At 38.1% G+C, this 26,240-nt stretch overlaps 1 protein-coding gene across 1 annotated transcript; it reads left to right on the top strand.

Moving 5' to 3' along the window:
• Window positions 1-357: 357 nt before the first annotated feature.
• Window positions 358-23,253, top strand: NOP14 (NOP14 nucleolar protein). Its single transcript, XM_057426669.1, has 18 exons — window positions 358-661; window positions 2,723-2,857; window positions 3,575-3,716; window positions 4,289-4,434; window positions 4,836-4,973; window positions 6,509-6,631; window positions 7,799-7,930; window positions 9,288-9,588; window positions 10,807-10,937; window positions 11,174-11,259; window positions 12,921-13,056; window positions 15,373-15,474; window positions 16,243-16,396; window positions 19,405-19,564; window positions 20,399-20,546; window positions 21,768-21,886; window positions 22,468-22,623; window positions 22,957-23,253. Exons 1-18 carry the CDS (start codon window positions 464-466, stop codon window positions 23,054-23,056), a joined length of 2,607 nt encoding a protein of 868 aa, XP_057282652.1. The 5' UTR covers window positions 358-463; the 3' UTR covers window positions 23,057-23,253.
• The last annotated feature ends 2,987 nt before the right edge of the window (window positions 23,254-26,240 follow it).

Here is a 26,240-nt window from a genome sequence, read left to right as displayed (position 1 = left end):
CAGCTCCCATTGGGCCTTGCGCGGCACCACAACGGTGCCCCCGGCGCACGCCGCGCTCTGCTTGCTGGGATATGTAGTGCATTAAACTCTTCCAGGCTTCCCCTCCCGGCACGTCCCAAAGCGGGAGGGGAGAAGAGCACCAACTTGCGCGATGGTTGGGTGAATCAATCTCGCGAGAGGTCTGGTGCTGCCGGGGCACGCCGGGGTACGGGGAGTGCTGCCCGCCCTTCGTTCCCTCCTCTCCGCGCCTCCGCCGGCTCTGACGGGGCTTTAGGGGAGCTCTTGTACGACTCAGACCCGTGTCAGAGGGAAGTAGTCTGGTCCGAGGGGTATTTGGTGGGGTTTTGCTCACCTCTGGCGCCATTTTGTTGTCCCAGTTTGCACCTCCGGCCCTGTCCCCGCAAGCTGAGTGAGTACCGAGTCTCTCCTTCCCCACACGCGTCCGCCGGCAGCCAGGCCCAAAATGGGGAAGGCATCTAAGCGGAAGCGAAAGGTTTCAGCGCCTTCCACAGCCAAGGGCCCTGTGAAGTCAGCTATGGCTATGGTCAAGAGTAACCCCTTCGAGGTGAAAGTCAATAGGCAGAAGTTTAACATCTTGGGGAGGAAGACCAAGAATGATGTGGGACTGCCTGGTGTGTCACGGTCCAAGGCCATCAAGAAGGTAAGAGGGCATCAGAAATTGGAAAGAAGTATGGTATCTGTGGGTGTATCTGTGCTGGGGAGGTTACAAGCCTGGAGCTATCTCGGCTCATATGAGAGGCTGCTTCTGTTGTGCACATTGAGCAGACGGTGTTGGAGAGCCAGTTGAAAATGTCTCTCTCCAGTGCGATTCACAAGGTTCAGTAGTGGAAGTCTCCCTTATGGCATGTGTGGGAATGTTTCTGTTTTCAAGTTACCCAGACCACAATGGCACATGTATGCAGGAAGATACCAGACCAGAGTGCAGGTGGTTGTCAGTGTTCATAATGTTGGTCAGTTTTGGTCACTTCAGGATGTTAAAATTCTTACAGTGGTATAGTGTTGCTGTAATAGTGAAAGTTTGAAAGGGCACTAAGGTCTGAACACAGTGAGAGATGTGTAGATACAGAGAAGCTACTATTGATTTGGGAAGCATGCAGTTGACTTTTTGTGCACTGGTTAAATAATGTTGTAGAACTATGTTGCAATGCAAAATAATGATCTGTGCTCGTTGTTCTCATTAGAATGATCATACAACTTAAGGGAGTAAATCTGTCTTCCATCTATACCCTTTTACAATTGCCTCTTTATCTGCTTGACATCACTAGCTACCTGGCCCAATCTGTAATGCATAAGGGAGCACATTATGTCATACTACATATCTGGGATTCCGGCAGCCTACCTTGTCCTTGAGTGAAGCACTGGAATTTTTTATGATCTCTCCCTTGAGACAAACCAGAAAGAAGTTAAAGCCTCTGTCAATTTTATTAAGGCTGAAAAAAGCATGATTTGAAAGTGTGCCCCTGAGGTTCTCTCTGATATGTTACGTGCAAACTGTTGTTGAACAGAATTTAAAGCACCTACTAAAAGGAGAAGCTCATTTTTCAAGTAGTGTAGCAAAAGGAAATTGGGTTTATCATTTTTGCATGCATTAAATATTTTATCAGTGATAAACAAAAAAATGCTTTCCTGTATCCCAGGTATTAAGAGGTATTAAAGCTCAGGCACAGTGTTTAAGCTGCATGATAATTGGTCTGTTCTGTGGAGGAAGTAAATGCCAGGTAGAACTGACACAGTGGTAGCTGAAACCCGAGTCCTGGTGTCACTTACAGCAGCATGTGAAAGTTGTGAATGCTCAGTGAGGCTGCAGAGATCTGTTGTAGGAAACTTAGCCTTTTCCTTTAGTGGAGCAGTTTCTGAGTTCGTGGTAATATGAATAGCAACAGTACCTCTCTGTAAAGTTCAGTTAATGTGTTTTAAATAAACATGGAGGGTTGCTTTTTTTCCAGGCTAAACACAGCCAGCATTTTCTTCCTTTAGAAACTATGTATTATCTTCAGCATGAAGTTATAAATTAGCTTTCAGTCTTCATTACTGTTTGTTCAGATTTTAGAAAATTTCATGGATGTTCAATATCATGTTTTAAGGTCTTGGGGCTTTAAGAGAAATAAAGTAGATGCTTGCCATGAGTTAGATCACTGGCATTGCAAAGTAAACCTGTTTCCTTACCTGCACCATAAGTACAGCACATAACACCTCATATAGGTTTGCTAAACTTCCTTTTACCGCTTTCATGTGAAATCTCCTGGTGCTCAACACTAAAGCAGACAGCTAAATGTAGGTACCTACTTGGGGTTTTATACATCTTAGCTGACAAGACTGAAGGAGATTCAGCTGATACTGGGGCTTGTTTGCTTTCTTTACTGTTATTCTTGGACACTGAGCTTCAGACAAATTAGAATTCCTCAGTGGCAATGCAGAGGTTTTATATGTGATAAAATAAAGGTGAGATAGTGTACCATATTTTATCTTCATATGGTCAGTTTAGAAGACAGCTTAATGACTCTGAATATATTATATGAGCTTCCCATCTCTTCTCATTTTTTTTTTTTCTTCTCTTTCATTGCATTCTGATAAATTAGATTCTTGCCAGGGTAACGTGGAGCCTTTTTTGGGTCTTAGCTTTGAAAGTAGTATTCTTTCTGTCTTTTAACTTGATCTCCTTTTTTTTTAATCTTCCTTCTTTATTTTTTTTTCCTTCTAGCGCACCCAAACATTACTGAAAGAATATAAAGAAAGGGAAAAGACAAATGTGTTTAAAGATAAACGTTTTGGTGAATATAACACCAAAATAAGTCCAGAGGAAAAGATGATCAGACGGTTCACTTTGGAAAGACAGGTAAAATATAGGAATTAAAAAGGAATAACAAACCAAAGCCACAATAAACACTTGACTTTTGAGGTTGGGTCCTCCTTAACAGGGTGGGCTGTGGGGTGATCCTTTCTTATTATTTTATATGTCTGAAACTTTTATGAAAAGCAGGTTTTTGTGGGAATCAAATTTTTCATGAAAACTTTTGGGTTTTACAAAACAGCTTCTTGAAGCAGAAACTTCTGATAGGCAAGAAAGCCAGTTTTAAGCAGATTCATTGATTGCCTGGATTTCTTTGACTGCTTTGATTACTATGATTTGAGAATTGAATTAGGAAAACACAACCACCGTCAGGTACACATTGGGATTCTATTACAGCTGTTGAACAGCAGCCTTTTCATTTGCTGACTAGGATTCCTGGTATCATTCTGTAATGTGAATTTTATGTGCAGTAGTGTTCTTTCTGCCTCATCATACTTAATCTCTTGAATTGAGCAGTGCAATATCTTATTCTACTGATAATTTATATAGACTAAAGTTTCTTATACTGATGTACAAGTAGAGTGAGATATCGTAGTCCTTCTCTTCATGTATTTAAAATGAAAGCGTTGGTCTAGTAGTGTTCCAGCAGAATACGGGAATATGAATCTCTTCAACTAGCATTAAAAATACAGGCTTTCTTGTTTTGTTGCCTGGGAACTAAAAATCTTTTGTTATTTAATTGTTTTTTTTTACTATTCTTAGCAAAATTATGGAAAGAAGAGTATCTATAATCTTAATGAGGATGAGGAACTGACTCATTACGGCCAGTCTTTGGCAGAAATTGAAAAACTAAATGATATTGTTGATAGTGACAGTGACACAGAAGAAAGAGGAGCACTGTCAGGTAAGATATGTCAGCTAATACCCACCTGCTGGTTTTATTGTTGATATTTGTACATGATTTGTTCAGCACTATCTTTCAGTGAGAAAGAATATTACGTAATTGCTTGGGATGTATAAGACAGGTTTGATTTCTTCTTAATCACACACAGAACAGCTCTCTGGATTTTAGCAGATGGTAAGTTGTAACTCCTTACCTGGCAAGGTTCTTTCATTTGTGAGCTTTTCAGCATACATAAGTACTTGTATTTCAAGCCCTTTAGCCAAAATATGATGTGTGAGTTCTCTGATTGCTATCTTGCTCCTCTGTACCTAAATGCTAGTAAAAATATTGAGGAAAAACCTCCATATGCCTGTCTCATACAAAATGTTTGTCACTGTAAATTATGTGTCTACCATCAAACTCTTTTGGTATGGCCATTCCCATCGGGATGGAAGTAGTACATCATTGATGCAGTAGTTTTAATTGCTCCCATTCTCAAAGAATAGGGAGATACTGTCCCAGCAGCACTCCAGCACTCATGTATGGATTTGAAAGGATTCACAATCTCCTATATTGTTGTTTTTTTTTCTCAGCTGAATTAACTGCTGCTCACTTTGGAGGGGGTGGAGGCCTCCTTCGTAAAAAAGCACCAAGTGGGCAGCAAGATGAAGAGGAGGAGAAACCTAAATCTAGGAAGGAACTCATCGAAGAGATGATAGCCAAGTCTAAACAAGAAAAGGTGAGTTTTTAGCCCTGATGTATAAATGAACATGATTAAGAAACTGTCACAATTTGGTTTTGCATAGAAGACAAGGAGATAGATGTCTAGGAGAAGAGTCCAAGCTCCTTGAATAAGTCATTCTGACTTTGTAGGTATTTTAAGATATGCACTGAATATCTGCCATTCTTTTGTATCCCCAGATCTCCCCTTCTTTGCTGTAGACAGCCCTTGTGCCATACGGCGTAACACTGTACTGCATCTTTTGCAATGAATATGTACACCTTTAAAATAAATGTTAAATATTTAAAATTTTTCATTTGCTAAAGGTGGCGTTTTGGCTTTACACTGCAGATACCATGTCATGTCCATCTGAACATAACTGGTGCATTTGGTTTGGCTTTTTATTTTCTTTTCCCTAGCAAGAGAGGCAAACTCGGAGAGAAAGTGCATTAGAACTCACAGAAAAGCTTGACAAAGACTGGAAGGAAATACAAACCCTTATTGCCCACAAAACTCCAAAGTCAGAGAGAAAGGACAAAGAAGTAGAAAAACCCAAGGTAAGGTTTTGGTTTGGTTGTTTTTTTTTTGTTCTAATAACTTGTGGTTTTACCTCACAGTGGCTGAAGTGTAAGGCTAAGTTCATCACTTTGTAAAATAAAATGTTGCCTGCTATTCACATTGAAAGAAGGCTACAGTTTAGGACAGATTGGTTAGTTGGAGGAATGTAGGGGGTTGGTTTATCTGTTTCATCTGATTTTAACTACCTATTGGTTTATTGCTTTTATTAAGAGAGGGGTTGCAGGCTGAACAACAGTGTTGGCTACAGCTTATTTGTACAGCAAAACATTTTCTTGAAGAACAAAACTTGTTGAGAATGTTGACTTAGTTTTAATGCCTTTGCAGTGTTCCTTGGATAAAACATCTCTGTTTTGGCAACAAACATTTCCTTGTTGTAAATTGAGTACTGCATCTACAAGAAGGGAACAAAAAAAATTCACTTTTAAATATATACGTTATGGTCTCAAGGCTTTTCCTATCGTTGGTATTTTATAATAAGGGAAATGAACTTTTAAATCTAAGAACAGGTGTTGTCATGCACAATTTATTTTTTTTCTTGTAGAAATTTCGAATTATATTGCAGAACATTTGTGAATTTCCATTTATTCCTTGACAACAGAATTCAGGTTTTGAAAATCAAACTAATGAACTGATCCTATGTTAAAGCTGATTTCAGATAAGGGATAGAAGATACTGGATCAAAAGCTGATATTTTGATATATTGATTTTTGGTTTTGAGATGTTTCATAACATATTGAATACTCTTAATATGTTGGTAATGTGCTATCTGGATGAAAACTTTGTCATAATTTGCTAAAAAGGAAGATAAGATTGCTTTACTTCATGTGTGTGGATCCAGTTTAGGAATTATCAGGGATGCAAAGTGTGAATTAGTAGTGCTTTATAACATTAATGTTGAATTGGAGAAAATTACTTAGTTGTGTGTAAGAACAATTCCTAGGACTGAATTTCAGAGAAGCTGCATGGTTTAGTGACTTAAGCAGCTATTAAGAATTCCCTATTCACAGGTCTAGGGTAATCTCTGCTAGTGACTGTCTTCCCAGTTAGGAAAAAAACCTGAATATAAGCATCCCTTTCTGTTTTCTTTAAGATAGACATCTGTGTAACTGAAGTAATAAAGGCTTAGCTCATGTCTGACAGTATAAAGTGAAATGTAAGCTACAAATTTATTAATTCCAGCTGCCTTTTGAGAAATAGCATTTTATTAATAAACAATATTTTTAAGTTTTTCAATTAATAACTAAACCAGTTTTTTGTTTAAGGATACTATTCGTAAGTTTTTCTGTTGTGAGTAACTTAAATAGGGAGGGGAAAATTCCTGAGAATTTCCATTCAAGTGTTCATTCCATTCCTTGTCTACTACAGAGTTAAATATTCTTGCAGCTTTCTTTGGAAATGGTCTTTTTCTTATATCTTAACAATCATTTCTTAACTGTTAGTATGGCAGAGGGGTGGCTGCAAAGCAGAATAATAAAACTTAAGATAATAAACAATTACATAAATATTCCTTTAGCCTGATGAATATGATATGATTGTTCGAGAACTTGGATTCGAGATGAAAGCAAAACCTTCAGAAAGAATGAAGACAGAAGAAGAATTGGCAAAAGAAGAGCAGGCACGACTCCAGAAGCTGGAGGTACACTGGTTATGGTTTTAGATTGTTTTGTAGCCTGTCTTTTGGGAGTGACCATTGCATGACCTTAGATTGAAAACGGCTCTACTAAGGTGCAGTTCGTCAGAGGGTGTGAATTCAGGAAATCTTCTGTTTGTACTTTGGTTGCAATCTGATACTACAACAAAAAAACATAGACTTGGTACGTGACTGTTGAGGTTTATGGCATGAGTTGATCTTTCTTCCGTTTGCCTTTAAATCTTTTAAATTATTCAGAGTTGAGAGGTGCTTCTAAATCAGTAAATGGAGTATCATGTTGCACAGCAGTTGAATTACTGCACTGGCAAGTCATTTATTGTTTTCTTCTGGTGTTGTGAGAGTCTTCCAGCAGTAGCATGTATATAGCTTTGCTTTGCAGAGGAATAGGCTTCTCGTGGGAAATGTTGCATGCTCCTTCTGTTACATGGAGCTCCAGGTCTTATGGAAAGGTTGACTAATTTAGTAAATGTTGCTCTCCTGTTTTTACTTTTTATTGGAACACATTGAGGACTGCAGGGATCCAGTACCTTCAGGTTACCTCAGAATAGCTGAGTACATAGTAGCAGAACAGAAAGCAGGATTTATTTTCTTTTCTGTTCTTGTCATCTTGTGTGATACACAGTCTGTCTGGTTGCCCAGTTGGAAATCCTTTTGTAAATTATTGCTTCAGATATTGCTCATTGAGTCTATTTAAAAATTTAGCACATCTTAAAAATCTTAGGATGTGGTTGTGTTTACTACAAATTTGTTACACGTATGGGAAACACAGATAAACACTGAAGAATCATAAAACACCTTAGAAGCTTACATTTTCTAGTATTGGTGCATTGTCTCATAAGCAAAACAGATAAATTCTAACCAAGAGAACATAATGCTTCTGGTAAACCCAGTTTTAAAGCCTCCCACAGAAGATAATACAGTTAATTCTGTGCTCTTATCAGATTGTACTCCCCACAAAAAAATAAGGAATCATCAGCTTTTGCCCATAAGTTCTCAAGTTGCTGATTTTTTTGTTCATCCATTTGTTGGGTAGTTCCAGTTAACATTTTTCCTTTGATTTTCCTAGCTGTAGTATTTGAGGGATCTTCCATTCTGATGTAGTTACCTGATTGATGGCTCACATCTGTGTGTGGTGTGTCTTTTAAAACATAGGCAGATAGACTACGTCGAATGCATGGAATAGATGAACAAGAGAATAAAAAGAAACCCAGCCACGTGTCAGCTGATGATCTAGCTGATGGCTTTATTCTGGATAAAGATGACAGACATCTATTGTCTTACAAGGTAAGGTTTAAAATTTCATTTAAAGCTCTGACAAGAAGATAGGAAAATCAGTTTGGAAGCAACCTCTGGGGAAACCTTTAGTCCAGCCTCCTGCTCAAAGCAGGGTTAACTGTGAAATCACCAGTTTGCTCAGGGCTTTATCCAGTATGTTCTTGGAAAATCTCTTGCTTCAGCTTAGGCCTGTTGCTTCTCCTTCTGCTGTGAACTGTGAATGAAGAGTGTTGCTCTACCTTCCCAGTGGTCTCCCCTGTAAGCACTGAAAGGTGGTTATTTGGTCCAGGCAGACTAAGCCCAGCTCTGCCTCTCACAGGGCAGTGCCCCAGCCCCCCAACAATCTTGGTGGCTTTCTGCTGAACTTGCTGCACTTTATAGATGTCTTTATTGTATTTGGTGGCCAAAAGTTTAATTACTGCTGTATTTGATACAGCTTCCACCGAATTTCAGCCTAAGGATAAGTGTGTTTCTGAAAAAACCCTTCCCCTGTGAAGTAGCTTTGATTGAGGCGGCAGAGCAATATCATCCTAAAGATGATTATAGGGATGCTGCGGAGGGACTCTTCATTAGGGACTGTAGTGACAGGACAAGGGGTAACAGGTTAAAACTTAAACAGGGGAAGTTTAGGTTGGATATAAGAAGGAAATTCTTTCCTGTTAGGGTGGTGAGGCACTGGAATGGGTTGCCCAGGGAGGTTGTGAATGCTCCATCCCTGGCAGTGTTCAAGACCAGGTTGGACGAGGCCTTGGGTGATACGGTTTAGTGTGAGGTGTCCCTGCCCATGGCAGGGGGGTTGGAACTGGATGATCTTAAGGTCCTTTCCAACCCTAACGATTCTATGATGTAGTCACCCTGACTCTAATGCACGTGTGCGCATATACTCATCCTCTGATCCCCTCACATGTAAGTAGCAAGGGAACTGCTGCTGCACTCGAAGGGGAGAATAAATTTGTATATGTGATTTGAAACTGATGATTAATAAGATAAGGATGGGAACAAATATTTATCTGGTAAATTATTTTAACACAGAATTTAATATGCTTTTTGAACAAAGAATGCTTCTGTAAGTGATGTTGATTTTTGTTTTTCATATCGTGTCAGTTTTTACTTTCATGTTGATTATTCTGGTCCTCATACACTACCTCCTGTTCTACTTTCTTACAGCTTATTGGAAATACCCTACTATTCTTATATCTATATGCATGTTCTCTCCTTAAAATCCATCTTGACTGGCACTGCTTGGTCAGGGGTAGCCGGGCTCAAGTTCTGTTCATGTGTATGTAATGATAGCTTTGGATGGTGATTCTGGTGAGGTGCTGTCACTTTATCAGTGTTTTAATTGGCTTACTTTCTCTGCTTACAGGATGGAAAAATTAATATTGAAAATCAGGAGGAAGAGGAAAAACAAGAGGAGGAAGAAGAGGAAGATGGAAAGGAAGAGGATGAGAATGAAGAGGAAAGTGAGGAAGAATCTGATGAAGATGAGGAGGATGTTGCTGCAGATAGCCACTCTGATCTTGAATCTGACCTTGGGAGTGAAGAAGAAGCTGCAGGGAATACAGAACAGAAGAAACACAAAATAAATGAAAACAAATTACAGAATGTGGAGGAACGAGATCCAAAAATGAAAGCTGCCAAATCAGAGCTTCCCTATATATTTGCTGGTAAGCAAAGGACTGATCCTGTTTAAGGGTGGGTTATAACCAGTCTCTGCCATGTAGGATCTTAATGTATTCATGTTCATCCGTGAAGTTTTGCTTACCAGTTGTCTTCTATTATTCTAAGTGTAGCCAGAAGCTGTTATTCTTAGTGATCAGCCCTAGTTATGCTTTGAGCAGTGGGAACCAGATCTCTTTCATCCAGTGCTGTTCCTGCTCCTCCAGGCAGCCTTATAAAAAATAAATATTGGGGAGAAAAAAGACCTTTACTCCTTTGTGAATACATCCAAACCAAAGTTGCAAGCGTTTTGTATAAGGGAAGCCAGAATAGTATTCTACTATCTATACTTAAATGAGAAAAGGTTACTTTCACTGCTGTTTGATATTTTTGTCAGAGAAGATGCTTGGGAGAAGCAGGATTTTGAGGTTTAATCTCTGTAGTAACAGTGGTGGTGTTAGAGACGCTCAAAGTCTGCCTCCTTTTGGGTTTGTGGCTAGGAGGAAGGAGAAGGCACATATGAAGTAGTATACGAAACATCTGTTAATATTAAGTACATAATGCATGTAACTATTGTCCTAGTGTAGATTTCTCTAACAAAAGTATCTGTTGCAAGATTAAACAACCTTCCAAACAACTTCCTTAATTGCATTTTTCCATCAGAAAGAGATAACTTATTCCACAAAGCCTATTAAATTGCATTCAGGTTTGGCTTTAACCAGAGAGCAGTCACATTAACTCAAAAACTGAACCAGTTAGGATGTTTTGTAGTGTGTGGACTTCTGCAAAAGACTAAATATATGCCAGGGTTGGGTTGGTTTTTAGTTGGTTGGTTTGGTTCGTTGGGGTTTTTTTTGGGGGGGAGGGGCTGTTTGGTTGGGTTTGTTTGCTTAAATAATGGCGAGTGTCTTTTAATACCCTGCCTACAGAAGCTAGTTAGGTATGGATTAAAGCATAGATCTTATGGTAAATTTTCCTTTAAATTTCAAGGATGAATGGAATGTTATTTGTTGAAAAACATTTGCATTGTTTATTGACTTATATTTGTATATATACTGTTATATATATCCTGATAGCTTATTAGTGTTTAAATGGTAATTAATTTAAAAGCTGCATTGTATCTTTTCTGAATAATGACATTTTAGAATTGGAAATTTGTTAGTTGTTGAATTCAGTATGCAAAGTTTGATATTTTTCCCTGCTCAATTTTTGTTTTTATTTTCTAGTTCCCGAGTCCTATGAGACATTTAAGTCTTTATTGGCTGGAAGAAAAATAGAACAACAGCTTATAATAGTGGAGAGAATTCAGAAATGCAATCATCCAAGCCTTGCAGTGGGAAACAGAGCAAAGCTGGAAGTATGGGGGTTTGTTATGTTTTGTTTTAAACATAAAAATTAACTTTGAATTCCAGAGTAAGTTTAGTAAATACTCAGGGAGCAGAATAAAACATACATGCTTCTGTGTTGTGAATAGTAGTAGAATCAGCATACTACTCTTCATATTTTAACTTCTTTCTCGCTGTTCTTTTGTGCTCTTTAAGAATATGTACAATGAAGAAAAAAAACTAATTTAACATATTACGCTTCTTGCAGAAATTGTTTGGCTTCCTTTTGGAGTATATCGGGGAGTTAGCGACTCTGGATTTACCAGAGCTCAGAACCATTGACAAACTGGTCCTGTAAGTAATAAATCCTTTGGACTTTTGCTCCTTTATGATTTAAACAGAAAAGCTACACAGGACGAAGCATTTAGCATGTTGTTTGCTCTGAGTAGTCTGGTAGGGATTGCAGGCAACTGGTAACTCTCCAGTTCTATCGTATTTTAACTTTGTTTCACATGTTACTTGAGTTATTAATTGTACCAAGACATTTTGAAAACCTCAATGTAATTTTTGATCTGCAAAAAGCTTTTCATGGGTAGTGGATAAATAATACCATGTATGCATGCAAGCTTCTGTGCATGAAATCTGCGCTGCTGAATAAGGGTTTTGGGCTTTGCAGTGGTAGTGTGCAGTTCCCTTTGCAATCTTTGGTTTTTCCATTGGTTTCCGTTCTGTGAACTCATTTGGGGAACTAGATTAAAATGGAATTAAAGAGTATTACAGTAAGCTAATATAAAAGTTCCAAATAAACACTTTGCAGGAGGCTTTCAATTTGGCATTGTTGTCTTCAAATACCTTCCAGGCAGTTACAGTGACAAGAGGGCCAGATTTGTCTTGAGTTGTAACAAAGGACAAGAGTCAGTGGACACAGGCTGCAACAAGGGAGATTCCGATTAGATACAGGGAAAAAAACCTGCATAGCAAAGGTGCAAAATATTAAAACAAGTTTCCCAGAGAGGCTGTGAAATCTCCACCCTTGAAGATACACAAAACTCAACAAACCCATGAGCAACCTGATCCAGCTTTGACGTTAGCCTTGGTTTGAGCTTGAGTTGCATAGAACGATCTCCAGAGATCCTTTCCAACCAAAATTAGTCTGTGATTGCTATCTTGCCTTTGCAGGCTAATCAGCTTTCTTTCAGTGAGTTATTTGTATGTAGTTTTCAGCATATGTTTTTTATTTCATGCTGAAGTAAACAAGTTCTTAAAAACGTGTTGTGCGTAGCTTCCACATTCATTGCTGTGTCGCGTTCGTCAGCAGGAGCACTGACCCGTTGATACTGTCACACATGCTGCGGCCTTACAAAAAACTGTAAACACATTTTGATTGTTTTCTAGAACTGGGATTTATTAATATCACTGCAGACATTTTTAACTGAAAATACTGGAAAAACTAACAAACAGATGCAGCCTCCTGCCTGCATCTCCCTGTAGGCACCAACCATAGGCCAGGAGCTGACCTAACTTTGTGGGGATTTTTTGCTTGTTTTAAGTAACAATTTTGCTAACCACATTGCTGCTTCACATGTTGTTTGACATTATCTAAGAGTATTTAGAGTAATGGGCTGCCTAATATGTGCCAGCATGCATAAGCGCAGCAAAATGTAGAGTTAGGAGATGCAGGAGGATATGTTTTAACCATAACAGACAATTCGGGAATGTATTTTAATGTTCTTAATATTTTTTTTTTTTAATTTAAGATTTAGAAAACAAAATAAAGATCTTCTCACAAGGCCCAATGAAAAAATACATGTCTCTGTAAACTAGAAGCATTACAATAAGAATCATAGAATGGTTTGTGTTGGAAGGAACCTTTCTAAAAAAGAATAATTTCAGGGAATTTGTTGTTTTTGTAGTGTAGATGGAACACAAGAAATCTTCCTACAGGTGCCTAAAAATGAGGTCTTAATTAATATCAATGGTGTAACTTGATTACGACTTACATTTCTTGTTACTAGGCCATTGTACAGTCTTTGCCAGATGTTTCCTGAGGCAGCCAGTGACAGTATTAAGTTTATCCTTCGAGATGCTGCACATGATATGGAAGAAGTAATTGAAGTCAAAGGCCGTGCAACGTTTCCAGGCTTGGACACGGTAACAAATGCATACCACTAGAAAAAGCTCTTGTTCTTTCCATTAGTACAGTAAATGTGAGAAGACATAAAATTGAGTTTTATATCTCAAAGTATATAATGAATGATTAGCATCTATGATGTTTTAGTTTCTCAGTATTTTTAATGGCCTTGCTGGAGATAAGTTGTAACAAAAAAGCCCACAACAACAACAACAGAAAAACCCTAAGAAACAAACCACCACACACACACTCTTCAGAATAGAAGTGTGGCTCCAATATTAATAAGGGGAAAAATAGCTTAAAATTGCCACTCCAGTATTCACAGCAGAACGTTCTTTGTTTTCCTGATGAAACTCAATTGGGTAGTTATAGGAAAAAGTGACGTTGTCAGTTACGTCTTATTTTCTTTAATTGTGTTAAGTGCAAATAAGTGCTGTAGATAAGTGCTTTATCTCCTAGGTTAATAAAAATAACAAGATATGTTATGAGTATAAAAATAACATTTCTTGGCACTTTTTATATGATAATTACTAAATCAATAACTCAGAGAGATTTGACTTTTTTTTTTAATATTAGTAACATTCCAAAAGTCAGTGGCCATGCTAAATGTGAACAGACTCCTTTTTCAGTATCTGGATATATGGCTGTTAGGGAATTACAGAATGGAGCATACGGAAAATGAGTTGTTTGTTTATTGTTCTAAAAAGTTTTGAAGACAAACTGTAAGTCAGTAATCCAAAGGGAGCTACTTGTTTTCTGTTTCCCAGCTTGATGAAGCAGTGCTACCTAATGGTAGAATTAAACTAATTAAGGAAAATAAGACTGAAGGATTTACTTAGAAGATTTGGTTCTTGCAGCTTGGAAAATGTTTATATTCAGTTCTTTTGAAGAGTCTTTATTCAGGATGTTTTTGGATTTTGCAGGAAATGTGTTGTAGTGAGCTTTTAACTTCTATTTTTATTTTGCCACTGTCACCCTTATGCCACCAGTCACACCTCTGACTTCCATTCCCTTCAGTGGACTTCCCCAGGTTTCAAGCCATCATTATCTTTTAGGGTAGAATTATATCACTCTTCTATTCTCAATTAACTTGTTCGAATGGATGCTTCTTAGACCAGTTGTGTTAGTAGGTGTGTGTGCCTGTGTTGTGGTTTAAGCCCAGCTGCCATGCAGCCTGCTCGCTCACTCCCTGCCTTCCTCCCCCGCCCCTCCTCCGCTCCCAGAGGGATGGGGATGAAAATCAAAAGAATGTAACTCCCATGGGTTGAGATAAGAACAGCCCAGTAACTAAGGTATAACACAAATCACTGCTGCTACCACCAATAATAATAATGATAAGGGAATTAACAAGGGAAGAGAATACAACCGCTTACCACCCACCGACCAATACCCAGCCCAACCTTCCAGGTAACTGCCCCCAGTTTATGTAGTGGGCATGACGTGCTGTGGTATGGAATACCTCTTTGGCTAGTTTGGGTCAGGTGTCCTGTCTCTGCTTCCTCTCAGCTTTCCCCTCCTCCCTGGCAGAGCATGAGACTCAGAAAGTCCTTGGTCAGACCAAACATTACTAAGCAGCAACTGAAACATCGTTGTTATCAGTGCTGTTCCCAGGCTGAAAGTCAAAAACACAGCGCTGCACCAGCTGCTAAGAAGGAGAAAAATGACTGCTACTGCTGAACCCAGGACAGCCTGCTGTTAATCTAATCTGAAATTTGCACCGTGGTATTTAGTAACCAAAATAGTTCAGAAGAGTGTTTATGACGGAAACTTCGTGGAGAGAAACAGAGCTGAAACAATAAAACTTTCCTTGCGTCTAGCTTACTATGTAAATACCCACTTAGATAATTTCCAGAATTAGTCTCTGATCGCTGTTTAGTTCTTTTGGCTGCAACTGCTGTTGTTTGATGTGTTCTAGTATGTAAGGATCCTGGTTACTTAATGGTCTCTGTGTTGAGGAGCCGTTGAAAGGTGTCACAGGTCCTGTGTGGCCACTTGCTCGTGTTTGAGGTATGAGAGTGTCATGGTGGTGGGCTGAAGAGAGTCAGATTTTCTCAGGAAGTGAATGGGGTTGAGGCATAGTTCCCTCTCAGCTGTTCTTTCAGCTGCCCTGTTAAATTAATGCAGTGTTAGACCTATACTGAGTATTTAGTTTTCTCATGTAACTTAAATAGTCGTCTCAGTAAGTCATGTATTGTATCAGATTTCTCAAAATTGCATATATTGTAGTATTTTTAGACTATTATGTAGCAGTTACTCATACATCAGTTACATATGTGGAAATTCAAGGTCCTGGGAATAATGGCTTAACTGTATTTTTTCTCCTTTTGTGTTTTCAGCTTATTTATTTGAAAATTACCTCTCTGCTGTTTCCAACTTCTGACTTCTGGCATCCAATTGTAACACCTGCTTTTACGTACATGAGTCAGCTACTTACTAAGGTATGTCTGTGATGTTGCATCTCAGTATATAACTTCATTTCCTTGTTTCTTCCTAGAACTCCAAATATAATGTTAGCATTAATGTATGTATTGGATATGTACTGAAAAGGCAGCTTTGGTTTTGGTGTAGTCATAGATAGTAATTGGAAGAAAAAGGGAAAAGGGCAAACCCCTTGCAGAGTAAAGTCCAACTCACAAGACCATATCTAATCATTTTTTCAGGCTGTCACACAGAATCCCTTATATGGCAAATTGTACAGGACTTTAATAGAACAGACTGAATACAGTCTGAAATCATTCATTACTGGGTTTTCTTCCATATATTGCATTTGTTCCTACTTCAGAAAGCTATTTACTTAAAAATAGGCAGTTTGTTTTCTTTGAAAATTTACCTAAGTGCATTGCAGTGCAGTTAAAATATGTCCTTATTTTTCTGTCCAAATACCCTGTTTATATCTGTTGCTGTCAGAAATCCAAGTTGCTCTGAGTCTTACATTTTCTTGGTTCATTTCTGAAGATCTTATTGTTTGTTGTTTAGCACCTTCTAGTGGCTAAACCAGTTCTGACAGACTTCTTCCTCAGTTCTGCATATACTCTGGTGAGGGCAAGGGAAAGCCAATATTTTCATTTAAGTCCAAAGGGTGTAATTTTACATATTTTAAATGTGTACAGCTTATTTAATATTTATACTTTTGGGGAGATTCTGTACTGGCGATGGATAGACTTCTAATGACAAACATTTTGTGCCTTTTTTTATTTCTCTTTTAGTGTCGCATCACAACATTGCAAGATGTCATTAAAGGGCTATTTATATGCTGTTTGTTCGTGGAATATGTATCTCTCTCCAGAAGATTTGTGCCAGAACTCGTCAATTTTCTTCTTGGAGTACTTCACATATCTCTACCCAAAAAACAGGCCCAGGGTAAGTTTGTTCAGAGTAAATGAGTAATAAACTTAAGTCAATAAAAGTATTTCATACAGAATGTATTGTTTTGAACAAAAGACAAAAATAATCTGCTACGTTAGCCGTATACAACCTTGGGCATCTTATTATGAACTAGCTCCTCTGGTGGTGTTGGCAGGAAGGAAACAACTGGAATTAGTAAAGGAAATGAAGTCATGTTGGCCACAGTGCAGTATTTTTATAATATTGCTGTTCTGAATAGACTGTGTGATTGGGCTATGCTCTGAAATTCTCCAATAGATTCCCAATGAGTACCGTGAATCTTTACAGTGAGACAGCAGCTAATGCCGTAGGTACTCTCCCTCTTCAGCTAATAGCTGTGTCAGAGATAAATGAGGGAAAATATATAACAAAGTTGGTATTTTTCTTTTTCCCTTTATTTTACATGGATTTGTTGTAATGGGCAGCTTTCCCCACAAATAGGACTTGTCTGTGCTATAACATAACTGTAAACTTGGTAACTTGCATAGACAACAGGAATAATAAAACTTTATCTTTTCATCCGATCTGTATGCTAGCAAATGATTTTTATTTGTGAGTCTTTCTTCAACCTTTTCTTTTGGATTTGTTTCTAGCTTTAAAGTTATTCTAGATCTGGGGCTTTTTTTGTTGACAAGTTGAGTGACAATAATTCACTTAATAGGAGCTTTTGCAGAGCACAGTAACTAATTCATGTGTTAGTATCTCTGTCTGGGTCGCTCTGAGTCACTTAGCATGCGGGAAGAGACTCTGCCAACAGTATATTCTCAAGTGAAAAACTCAGCAATTTGTTGGCAAACTCACAAGACATCTGGGATGTAATGAACTATAGGCTCTATATGAATATGCTTGTCACTCTTGATAAGACACCCGAAGAGCCTCTGTTCTCTAGGCAGTCATTAGTCTGATGAGGAATGTTCAGCTTCTGTTGCTGCAGTGTTCCAGTACATCTTCAGTACTACTGAGTGGTTGTCTTGCAGGTCCCCTTTCCTCACCTACTTTAGGATTTTTATGCCTTTCCAAGCTGGAGTGTTTTTTCTTTTGAATTCTTGAGTTATTAACAGTCCCTTTTCTCAACAAGCTTGGCACTGCGGTTTCCCCTTTATTAGCTTGTATGGGCTGCACCCTACAGACTTTCTCCCAGATGCTTCTTACAGCTTAGCAGTTTCCTCTGAAGTATGAGCCAAGGTTACACAGCTGGGCTGTATCAGAGCTGAGCCCTGCATTCTCAGAACACCAACAGCTGAACTCTTAGATGGAGGTGGGAAGAGGTTATGGAGTGGGTGGGTTATGTAGTACTTAAAGTATTTTCTCCTCAGTGTACTCTCTTAGGAATGTTTGAGCTACAAAAGGATTTTGATACCGTCAAAATATAGGGTTCTGCAGAATCACATAAGAAACAATTTTAAAATACAGAGTGGTAACTGATAATGGTCCACTTTGTTTTTTAATTTCCTTAGAAATTCTGTTAATGATTTTGCACTAGTTAAATGTGCATGATGTTGGTCTCTGGTAGTGAGGGAAAGCTCGATAAAGGATATGTCAAAGGCACGCTGTTCTCTTTGAGAATTTTTCAGTCAGTATGATGATTGGAAGTTAGCAAAGTATCCAGTCATAGTTTTAAGTATTCATGGTGGAAGTATTGCTGATAAAGTGATTAGGCTGTCAACACAGAATATTTTAGATGAGCGTACATCCAGTTCTATGGAAAATTAATATACTGTCACACCAACAAACTTCTTGGGGTTCAATTTTGACAGTTAAGTAGAATCAGAAAATAGAGCTCTTATTTTTTTTAATTTTGAGCTTGTTCCATAAATTTGTCACATGAAAAATTATGTGGACTACAACTTTATAAAAGGCTGCAATACAGTCTGCTTTAGACTAAAAAAACCCCAATTATTACCTTAAAAAAGAAGAAAAGCTGGAGGTGGAAGGAGTGAGAAGGAATTGTCATTGTTGATAGCCTCAACTAATGGAATTGTTAATGAGATTTGCTACAGTCTCACAGATAATAAAACTTGCATATCTTGGTTCCTTATCTTGCATATGTATGTGTGTGTCATAGTCTCACAACTTTTGTTCTCAAACCTTATGAATATCTATTTAGACTTACTGACTTCTGGCCTGTGTGTAAAGAGCTGTGTACGGGTTCTGGAGCATGTAAACATCTTAACTTTCAGTTTGAATTTGAGGTAGGTTCCATTGCAAGCTTGCAGGACATAAGGGAAACAAGTTGTTTGAAACAAAAGTCCGTCAGAGACTGCAAATGGTTTTCTCCCTTAGCCATGAAATTCCTCAGATGCTTCTTTCATGTTACTCTATAAGTAGTGTTTCACAGAGCAGTTTATGATCAGAAGCACTGTGATTCTTAAGCATTTTCTGTATGCTCTGCCCCAGTATATATTCTGCATTTTCCTTCTTCTTGTTTTAAAACTACTTGGCTGGAGTGGGAGAGCATGTATCTGAGGGCCCCTGCTAGACCAGGTTCCTGAAAGCTGCATTCAACCTGGCAGTGAACGCTTCCAGGTATTCACTGGATCCTCAACTGGGCAACCAGTTCCAAAGTCTCACCACCCTCACAGGGAAGAATTTTTTCCTAATGTCTAATGTAAACCTCCCCTTTTTCAGCTTCAGCTATTCTCCCGTGTCCTATCACTACATGCCCTTGTCAGAAGTCCCTCTCCAGCTTTCTTGAAGGCCCCCTTTAGAAACTGGAAGCTGCTCTAAGGTCTTCCTGGAGCTTTCTCTTCTCCAGGCTGAGCGACTCCAGGTCTCAGCCTGTCCTTGTATGGGTGCTCTGGCCACCTGATCATCCTCTGTCATTATACCCATGCTCTAGTGTTTTTCATTATTAGAGTAACATAATACTGATAAAGTATTCTTTAAGGCAGTACGATTAAAAACATAGAAACAGTTGTTGGTTTTCTTCCTATAGAAAGAATGGTTAGAATTCATCTTTAATGATTATTGTTCTTATTTTTTAGGCTATACTGTCGTGCATCCATTTACACCAGTGGGGAAAAATTCAGAACTGCTTTTGGTATGTGATAAGAAGGATCTGGAAAGTTGGCAGAAGCAAAAGCTGCCACTGAGTATTGTAAATAAATTAAAGGAAACCAGCAGAACAGAAATGAATCATATCAGGTACGTAGGAAATGTGAACAGAAGAAATACCAGATCGTCTTTTGGGTAATCTTAGTGACAGTGCTCCTTAGGAGTAAAAACAGAAGTAGTGAGTAGTTCTGCTTTATTTTTAATGTACTATTCTGTAGCATATGAAATTGCTAATCTTTCGCCAGAATGTTTTGCAGAGCACTTGTTGGAGTGCATAGACCTTCCATTCCTCATCTGTACAGCTGTGAACTGGTGATGTAGAGTTAGAAGAGGTGCTCAGTACTTTGAACTGTCAAGCTCTTCAGCAGGAAATGACTGTATTTATATATAAACACTGTTAGAAAGTGTCAGTTAAGTAACAAAGCACTGAAGTTAGGAAAGACCATAATTAAACACGTTCGTTAAGGCTGTATTCAGCTTCATTTTCCACCTTGCACATGTGTTATAGTGTAACTTACTTCAGAGATGAGTAAGCATTTTGTTATGAAGTTCAGAAAGAAACTCCACACCCAGAATGACTAATTCTGTTTCCATTATGTTTTATAACTTCAGAACCAGTACCAGAACACTTAGAACTGGTATAGAAACTTGATACTCCACATCAGTTGCAAAGACACAATAGTAGCTTGTACTCTGTGCACTGACATAACGCTTTGTTGCTGATGGATTTCTTTGGTATTTGCTTAGGAAAGTGAAATTTTGAGTCTGAATTAACTGCTAGGAACTGCCTTGTAACTGGTTCAGTCAGCCAGTCTTAATAATAGATGCTGCTAACATTCCCAAAATTCAGTTAACTTACTAATTTTATTTGAAAATCCACTAGTTTTTGGAAGTGAAGTTGTTAATTCTTCTGTGCATTAACAGGTTGTCATGTCTAGCCCTGTGTTTTGACCTTATTAAAAAATGCGCGGCTCTGTATGAGTCTTTACCATCATTCCATGAAATTATGCATCCTGTGAGAATTCTTCTTACACAGCATGTGCCAGTGAATGAATATCCTGAAAAATTGCAGGTATGTGTTCCTCAAGAATTAAATAATTGATATGTTTGATAAATTTGGTGATTTTCATCTGTGCTTGAAGAAACAAAAACCAAGTATAAGCAGTGAGATTTTTCTTCAAGGGTCAGGCATCTGCCTTTTGTGCTCTTCAAAAATCATAGTGATGTTTCTGTAAAAAAACAGGAGAGCAGAGAATCATAACATCACAGAATGGTTTGGGTTGGAAAGGAATCATAGAATCACAGAATGGTTTGGGTTGGAAAGGACCTTAAGATCATCCAGTTCCAACCCCCTGCCATGGGCAGGGACACCTCGAACTAGACCATGTCACCCAAGACTGTCCAACATGGCCTTGAACACTGCCAGGGATGGAGCATTTACCACTTCTTTGGGCAACCTGTTCCAGTGCCTCACCACGCTCATAGTGAAGAACTTCATCTTTATATCTCACCTGAACTTCCCCTGTTTAAGTTTTAACCCATTACCCCTTGTCCTATTGCTACAGTCAAGCTATTTTTTCATTGTGTATCTTGTCTTGCTCCTCTGATTGAAGAGAACAGCACTTGGCTTAAAATAAAAGTAATATTCTATGAGTGACTTAATTTATAAGAACAGTAGTCGGGTCATGCAGTTGCTCTTGTACTTCTGTAATGAATCTGTAAGATCTTGGTACGGCCAGATGGGTGCATTAAATTGATGAGGTAATCAGAAAACCTAACATAAAGATGCCTAGTCAGCTACCTTGAAATGGGACAATTGTGTATCTTCTAGCAATGAGGTTCCAGTTATTAATCTGTCTCTTTTGAATGTATCAGAATTGTCCTCCTCAAAGAGACATCATGGGTTATCCTTAGAGAACATGTAATGCAAATGATGCAAAATGGCATATATTTTTTGCTATCAAAATAAATAAAATGAACAACAACTCTTAAAATAACCCTGAAAGGCAGCTGGAGTTAGACTGGCTTTAGTCTTGCTTCCTTCTCTGGTAAAGTAAAACTACCTACAAATCTTTCTTATTGTCTGCGATACCATCTTAATAGACTTCCAAAATGTTTAACACTTATCCAGCCCGGGAAGCTTACAGCATTTTAGTGTTAGCAATGTCCTAATGAATAGCAGTGGTTTTACCCTAAAAAAGAACATATGGGGAGAACATTGCTGTTGATTCAATTTAGAGTAGTTTGTGTCTTTGATACACTTTTAAAATTGGAATTTGATTTGCATTTTCAGGAATGGTACCACAGTGCTCTGAAAGAGCTGGAGAGCAAAGTAAAACACTACACCCCACTGATATGTGAGAAAAGGAAGCCAGTGCCATTGAAACAGTATACACCTAGAATTATGAAAGTGTAAGTAAAGCAACACTTGGTGCAAAGGGAAGGTGTGTTTAAATGTTGAGACTTTCAGCAAGCTCGAAGGATTTGAAAAAGAGGACATGAAACAGATAACTGGTTTTTTTTTCCACTAAATTTTCGTGCACAGATCTCAAGGGAACAGCTATTTGGGTGATAGGGAGGGAAAGAAAAAGCAAGTACACATTTATCCCTGAGTAACTGATCAGACTCTTTCTGTGGAATTCATCTGCAGGGGTCAAAAATAACCTTGAAATGTATTGGGTGATTCCAGTTTTCTCCAGTCATCTTTCATTTTCCTATTGTAGCTTTTTTAGTTTCTTCAAAATACAAGGTCCATAGGGTGATTGAAGTGTAAATGTTGTGTGCTTGACCTTTGCATGGTGGTGACATGCAGTTAGAAGGTCTGGTGAGTGTTTTTCAATATGATCATTGGGCAGCTCCTTATTTTTGCAAGTTAATGCTGTCATATGCAGGAATTAAAATGCTGAGCTAGCATTCATAGGGAGCTCCTTTAAAACATGAGAAAGTTGGGTTTGTTAAGGTGTTTTGTGCTCACACATATGTTCTCTTTTCAGTTTGGAGTTTGGAAGAAAGCAGGGAAGCAGCAAGCAGGAGCAAGAAAGAAAGCAGTTGATTCACAAGCATAAACGTGAACTGAAAGGAGCCATTCGTGAGATTCGGAAAGATAACCAGTTTCTGGCTAGAATGCAGCTCTCAGAAATCATGGAGAGGTAATGAAGCCTTTGTTCCAGCACCAGTTTGGAGGTTCTGCTCTGTGTTCATTTCTTTGCTGTGTGCCAAGACAATAACAATCAACCATACTGAAATAAATACAGTCTGACAATTTGGAGAAAATAAACATTTTCAATAGTTACGGTTTAAAGAGTTTTCAACTTCACGGTTTCATTTCTCTAGTTTAAGAATATACAGGTATTTTTTTAATGTTTTTATTGAAAAGTGTGTGGGAGTGAAATTTACAAGTTGGGGGGCTTTTTATAATTACACTTGTTTTCCCTAATACAATCTTTCTGAAATATTTTATATGTTGATTGTTTGTTTTTCAGAGATGCAGCCAGAAAAAGAAAAGTGAAAGAACTTCTTGGTAGCCTTTCTACACAGGAAGGTGAATGGAAAGCATTGAAAAGGAAAAAAGGGAAGAATTAATTGGGACTACAGCAGGAAACTGGTTTTACTGCCATATGAAATAGCCCAATCCTGTGGCTTTTGAACAGATTTTAATTGCATTCTTTGGATGCGTTCCTTTTGAGGAGACAACATCATCAGATCTGTTTGAAAAAGTGAACCTGCGTGTTGGAAATATCTACAGGTTTTCATAAGGAAAATAAAATATCACTTTTGTATGTGGTATACTTCTGTTTATTTTAATAATAGAGAATATTTTGATGAATAATCAAAATTGAGGTGAGACCAGGTTTTAGTCTAACTTGAATTACATACACACTCATACAAAGTTGTACAGCAGAAACCTTTTATTATTATTTTTTTTTAATACTGGGCAACTGCAGGCAGCTCTCACAGTGGTATATTTGCAGTTTAAGCAGTTATGTTTTAATTAGTCTGTGGCATTAGGACATTCTAATTCATGTATTCAGTGGAGTAATGGAGCTGGCTTTCAAGTTGAAGTCCTTTGTTAAAGCTGTAGGTCCATTCATCTCTTCAGTAAGTTTTGAATTGAGCACAGCTCTGGAATTCTTAATATATAATTAAGAATTAATAATCTATTATTATTAATAATAGGGTGATTAACTAGGATTCCTCAGTGTATTAATAGCTGTCTGAAGTGGACAGGGAAATCCTGTCAGTAAATCTAATTTAACAGTTAGGCCTGTTGTTTCAGACTGGCTTAAGTGTTGTCTTTGTTCTGTTTGTTTTCAAATGAGACTTGAATGGAATGGAAGCAGTACTAAAACTAGGAGGGGATGAGTTGAAACATTTAAGGCTTTACATTGAAACTAATGACAAAACCGTCTTTGGAAGTTAAGTCTTGTTAAAGGTTTGTCTATGTATGTTCTTAAGAGAAACGTGCTTTATTTGAAGGGGTTTTATTGAATCTTAATGTGCTAGTAGCAGTGAAAGTAATGTGTGATTATTTTCAGCATTTTTTGCTTGCAAAACCAGTTGTATTGAGTGTTAAAATAGGCTGGATACTAAACGCACATTGGGGACATACTCATGTCACATAAAAGTTAGTAAGACTGAAGTAAAACCATTCACACTTCTGAAAAGAAATCGATTTTAAGTTAACCTTTGCAAAATCAGTAACTGGAATTCCAAAATCTGAAACTTGAAAGGTATCTCAGAAAGTTAGTTATACCTCCTGGTTTATTTCCATTTGACACAGTGTGGACTTTTTACTTAAAAATATATATATATAAAGAAAAAAAAACCCAAACAAAACTTTTTATACGTTCAAGCCAAGAACTTAAGACTGCAGTAATGAGGAAGGAGCAACTTCCTATTTCATGCTATAAATCAGCACTTTCAGTTCAAGGTTTTAGCCCCAGTATTATTTCTCCCTTGCACAAATAAACTGTCAAAAAATAGTATTGTTTATTTATCTGACTTTATTTTTCCAATAGCAAGTAGCTTCAGAGGATTTACCCAGCAGGGTATTAAAATCACAGAGAGGCTGACAGCTACACTTTGATCCTGGGGCAGTGATTTTTGATACCACTTGCGGCTGCTTGTTACTCCTCAGTAAGGGACGTAAGAAAAATATAAGGGAGAGACACAAGTAAAATGGGATGATAGTGTTTGAGGGACAACAGGATGAACAGGAATATTTTGCAATGCTGATGAAAAAGAAAAAGGACAGGGAAACTTAACATACCTGTTTAGGGATGCCAGACTGAAAATCATGTTTCAAATCATGTGGAATGAAAGTTGCTGCATGCCCTTGTATAAATTGAATGAAATTTGCTGCATGCACTTGTATAAATTGTATTGTCAATACTTAAAATCAGATCTAATATTATAAGCCCGGTACTAATGGCGATGCGTAATATAGAGTATTTAACATGACTGGGAAAGCAGGACTACCTATAATAATAATCACTATGGTCCAATAGTTCTGTTATTGCTTAACTACCATAGTAGCTAGGCAGTGGTGGTGCTCTCATGTTGTGGTAGGAAGGTCTGAACATTTGGACTGCAAAGGGTTTTGAGCTTAGACTCAGCAAACTCTTTCTCATAGAGTTTCTTAAACACAATCATATTCATTATTATTCTCTTGTCTCTGTTGCTCTTAAACCAGAAATTGTTGTAACAGGCCTTTTGACACAGCTGTTAGCAATTATAAATCTGTTGTTACTTAGTGAAAAAGAAACTATTCTGTAACTAAATCAAGCCATCAGACACAAGAAAAGAGAAATTACTGGTTTGTGTTTAGTTCAGGTAATTACCTGTCAACTTCAGCTGTCCCAGAGAATAGCTATCCTGAATATAAATACTGTAAAGAATAGGGTAACAATAAAACTGTTCACCTAGAAATTGCATAAATTATTTATGACAGCATGAAAAGCTTCCTTGTTTGTTGGGTTTTCTGGTTGTCAGCTGAAAGCTGGTGTGAAGTGTGATATTCTCAGTCATGCCTTGCAGAAGTTAATCACCTACCGTGGTGTAACCATATTCTGTGTAAGCCATCTCTCTTTGCCATCAGCTTCTGCTACATGGAGGCTTCTGCTACATGGAGGTCCTGAGGCTGCTACTGAGCTCGGCAGGTGGGGTTTGGTGTGAAGCAGAAACAGAGCTCTGCTGGGCAGAGGCTGGTGTTCCTAATAGGCAGCTTGTTCAGCCGTGGAACCTTGCAGGGCTGATTTCCTCCTAGCATGTTTTCTGGGCATTTGGAAAAGATAAGCTGAGACATAAAACATTTGGTAGCTTTATCATAACTTTGGGACTGTGAGTTGTTATATATTGAAGGGGTCAAACCTTCCCAGAATGGGCTGCTTTTGGTCTCTGAGTTTGTCACCTAAGCTAAATGGGTACGTTCTCAGCCCTAAATGTGTTGACTGTACCATCTTCCATAGTTAAAATGATTGGTTATTTGTAATGGGTTACTTGAATAAAAACCCAAGACATAAAAAAATCAGTATTAATAGATGTAGTCTAAACCAAACCTCTAAGTTACTATACTGTTTATAAAACCTGCAAGGTTTTGGACTGGTCTTCCACAGGGATGGGGTAGGCAGTGACCTATCTGTCTAGTTTTAGAAGCAGTGCAGTGTGTTTACATGCAGGACTCTTATGACATGCTTGACTGCAGTAACAGCTCAGCTCAGGGATCTGCAAAAGGTGGGTTTAACAACAGGAAGAGCTGGATTTTTTT

Source organism: Pezoporus wallicus, unplaced genomic scaffold, assembly GCF_028554395.1.
Source record: "Pezoporus wallicus isolate ANWC-B61680 ecotype Strahan unplaced genomic scaffold, APGP_CSIRO_Pwel_v1 scaffold_13239, whole genome shotgun sequence".
Lineage (NCBI taxonomy): Eukaryota > Metazoa > Chordata > Aves > Psittaciformes > Psittacidae > Pezoporus > Pezoporus wallicus.
This window is presented reverse-complemented; position numbering and strand designations above follow the sequence as displayed.

Bases quoted from the DNA above. Each gene is read 5' to 3' on its own strand.
- NOP14 (XM_057426669.1), top strand. From the start codon at position 464: ATGGGGAAGGCATCTAAGCGGAAGCGAAAGGTTTCAGCGCCTTCCACA. The intron at 2,858-3,574 runs GTAAAATATAGG...TACTATTCTTAG, and splicing joins GGTTCACTTTGGAAAGACAG to CAAAATTATGGAAAGAAGAG. The intron at 3,717-4,288 runs GTAAGATATGTC...TTTTTTTCTCAG, and splicing joins AGAAAGAGGAGCACTGTCAG to CTGAATTAACTGCTGCTCAC.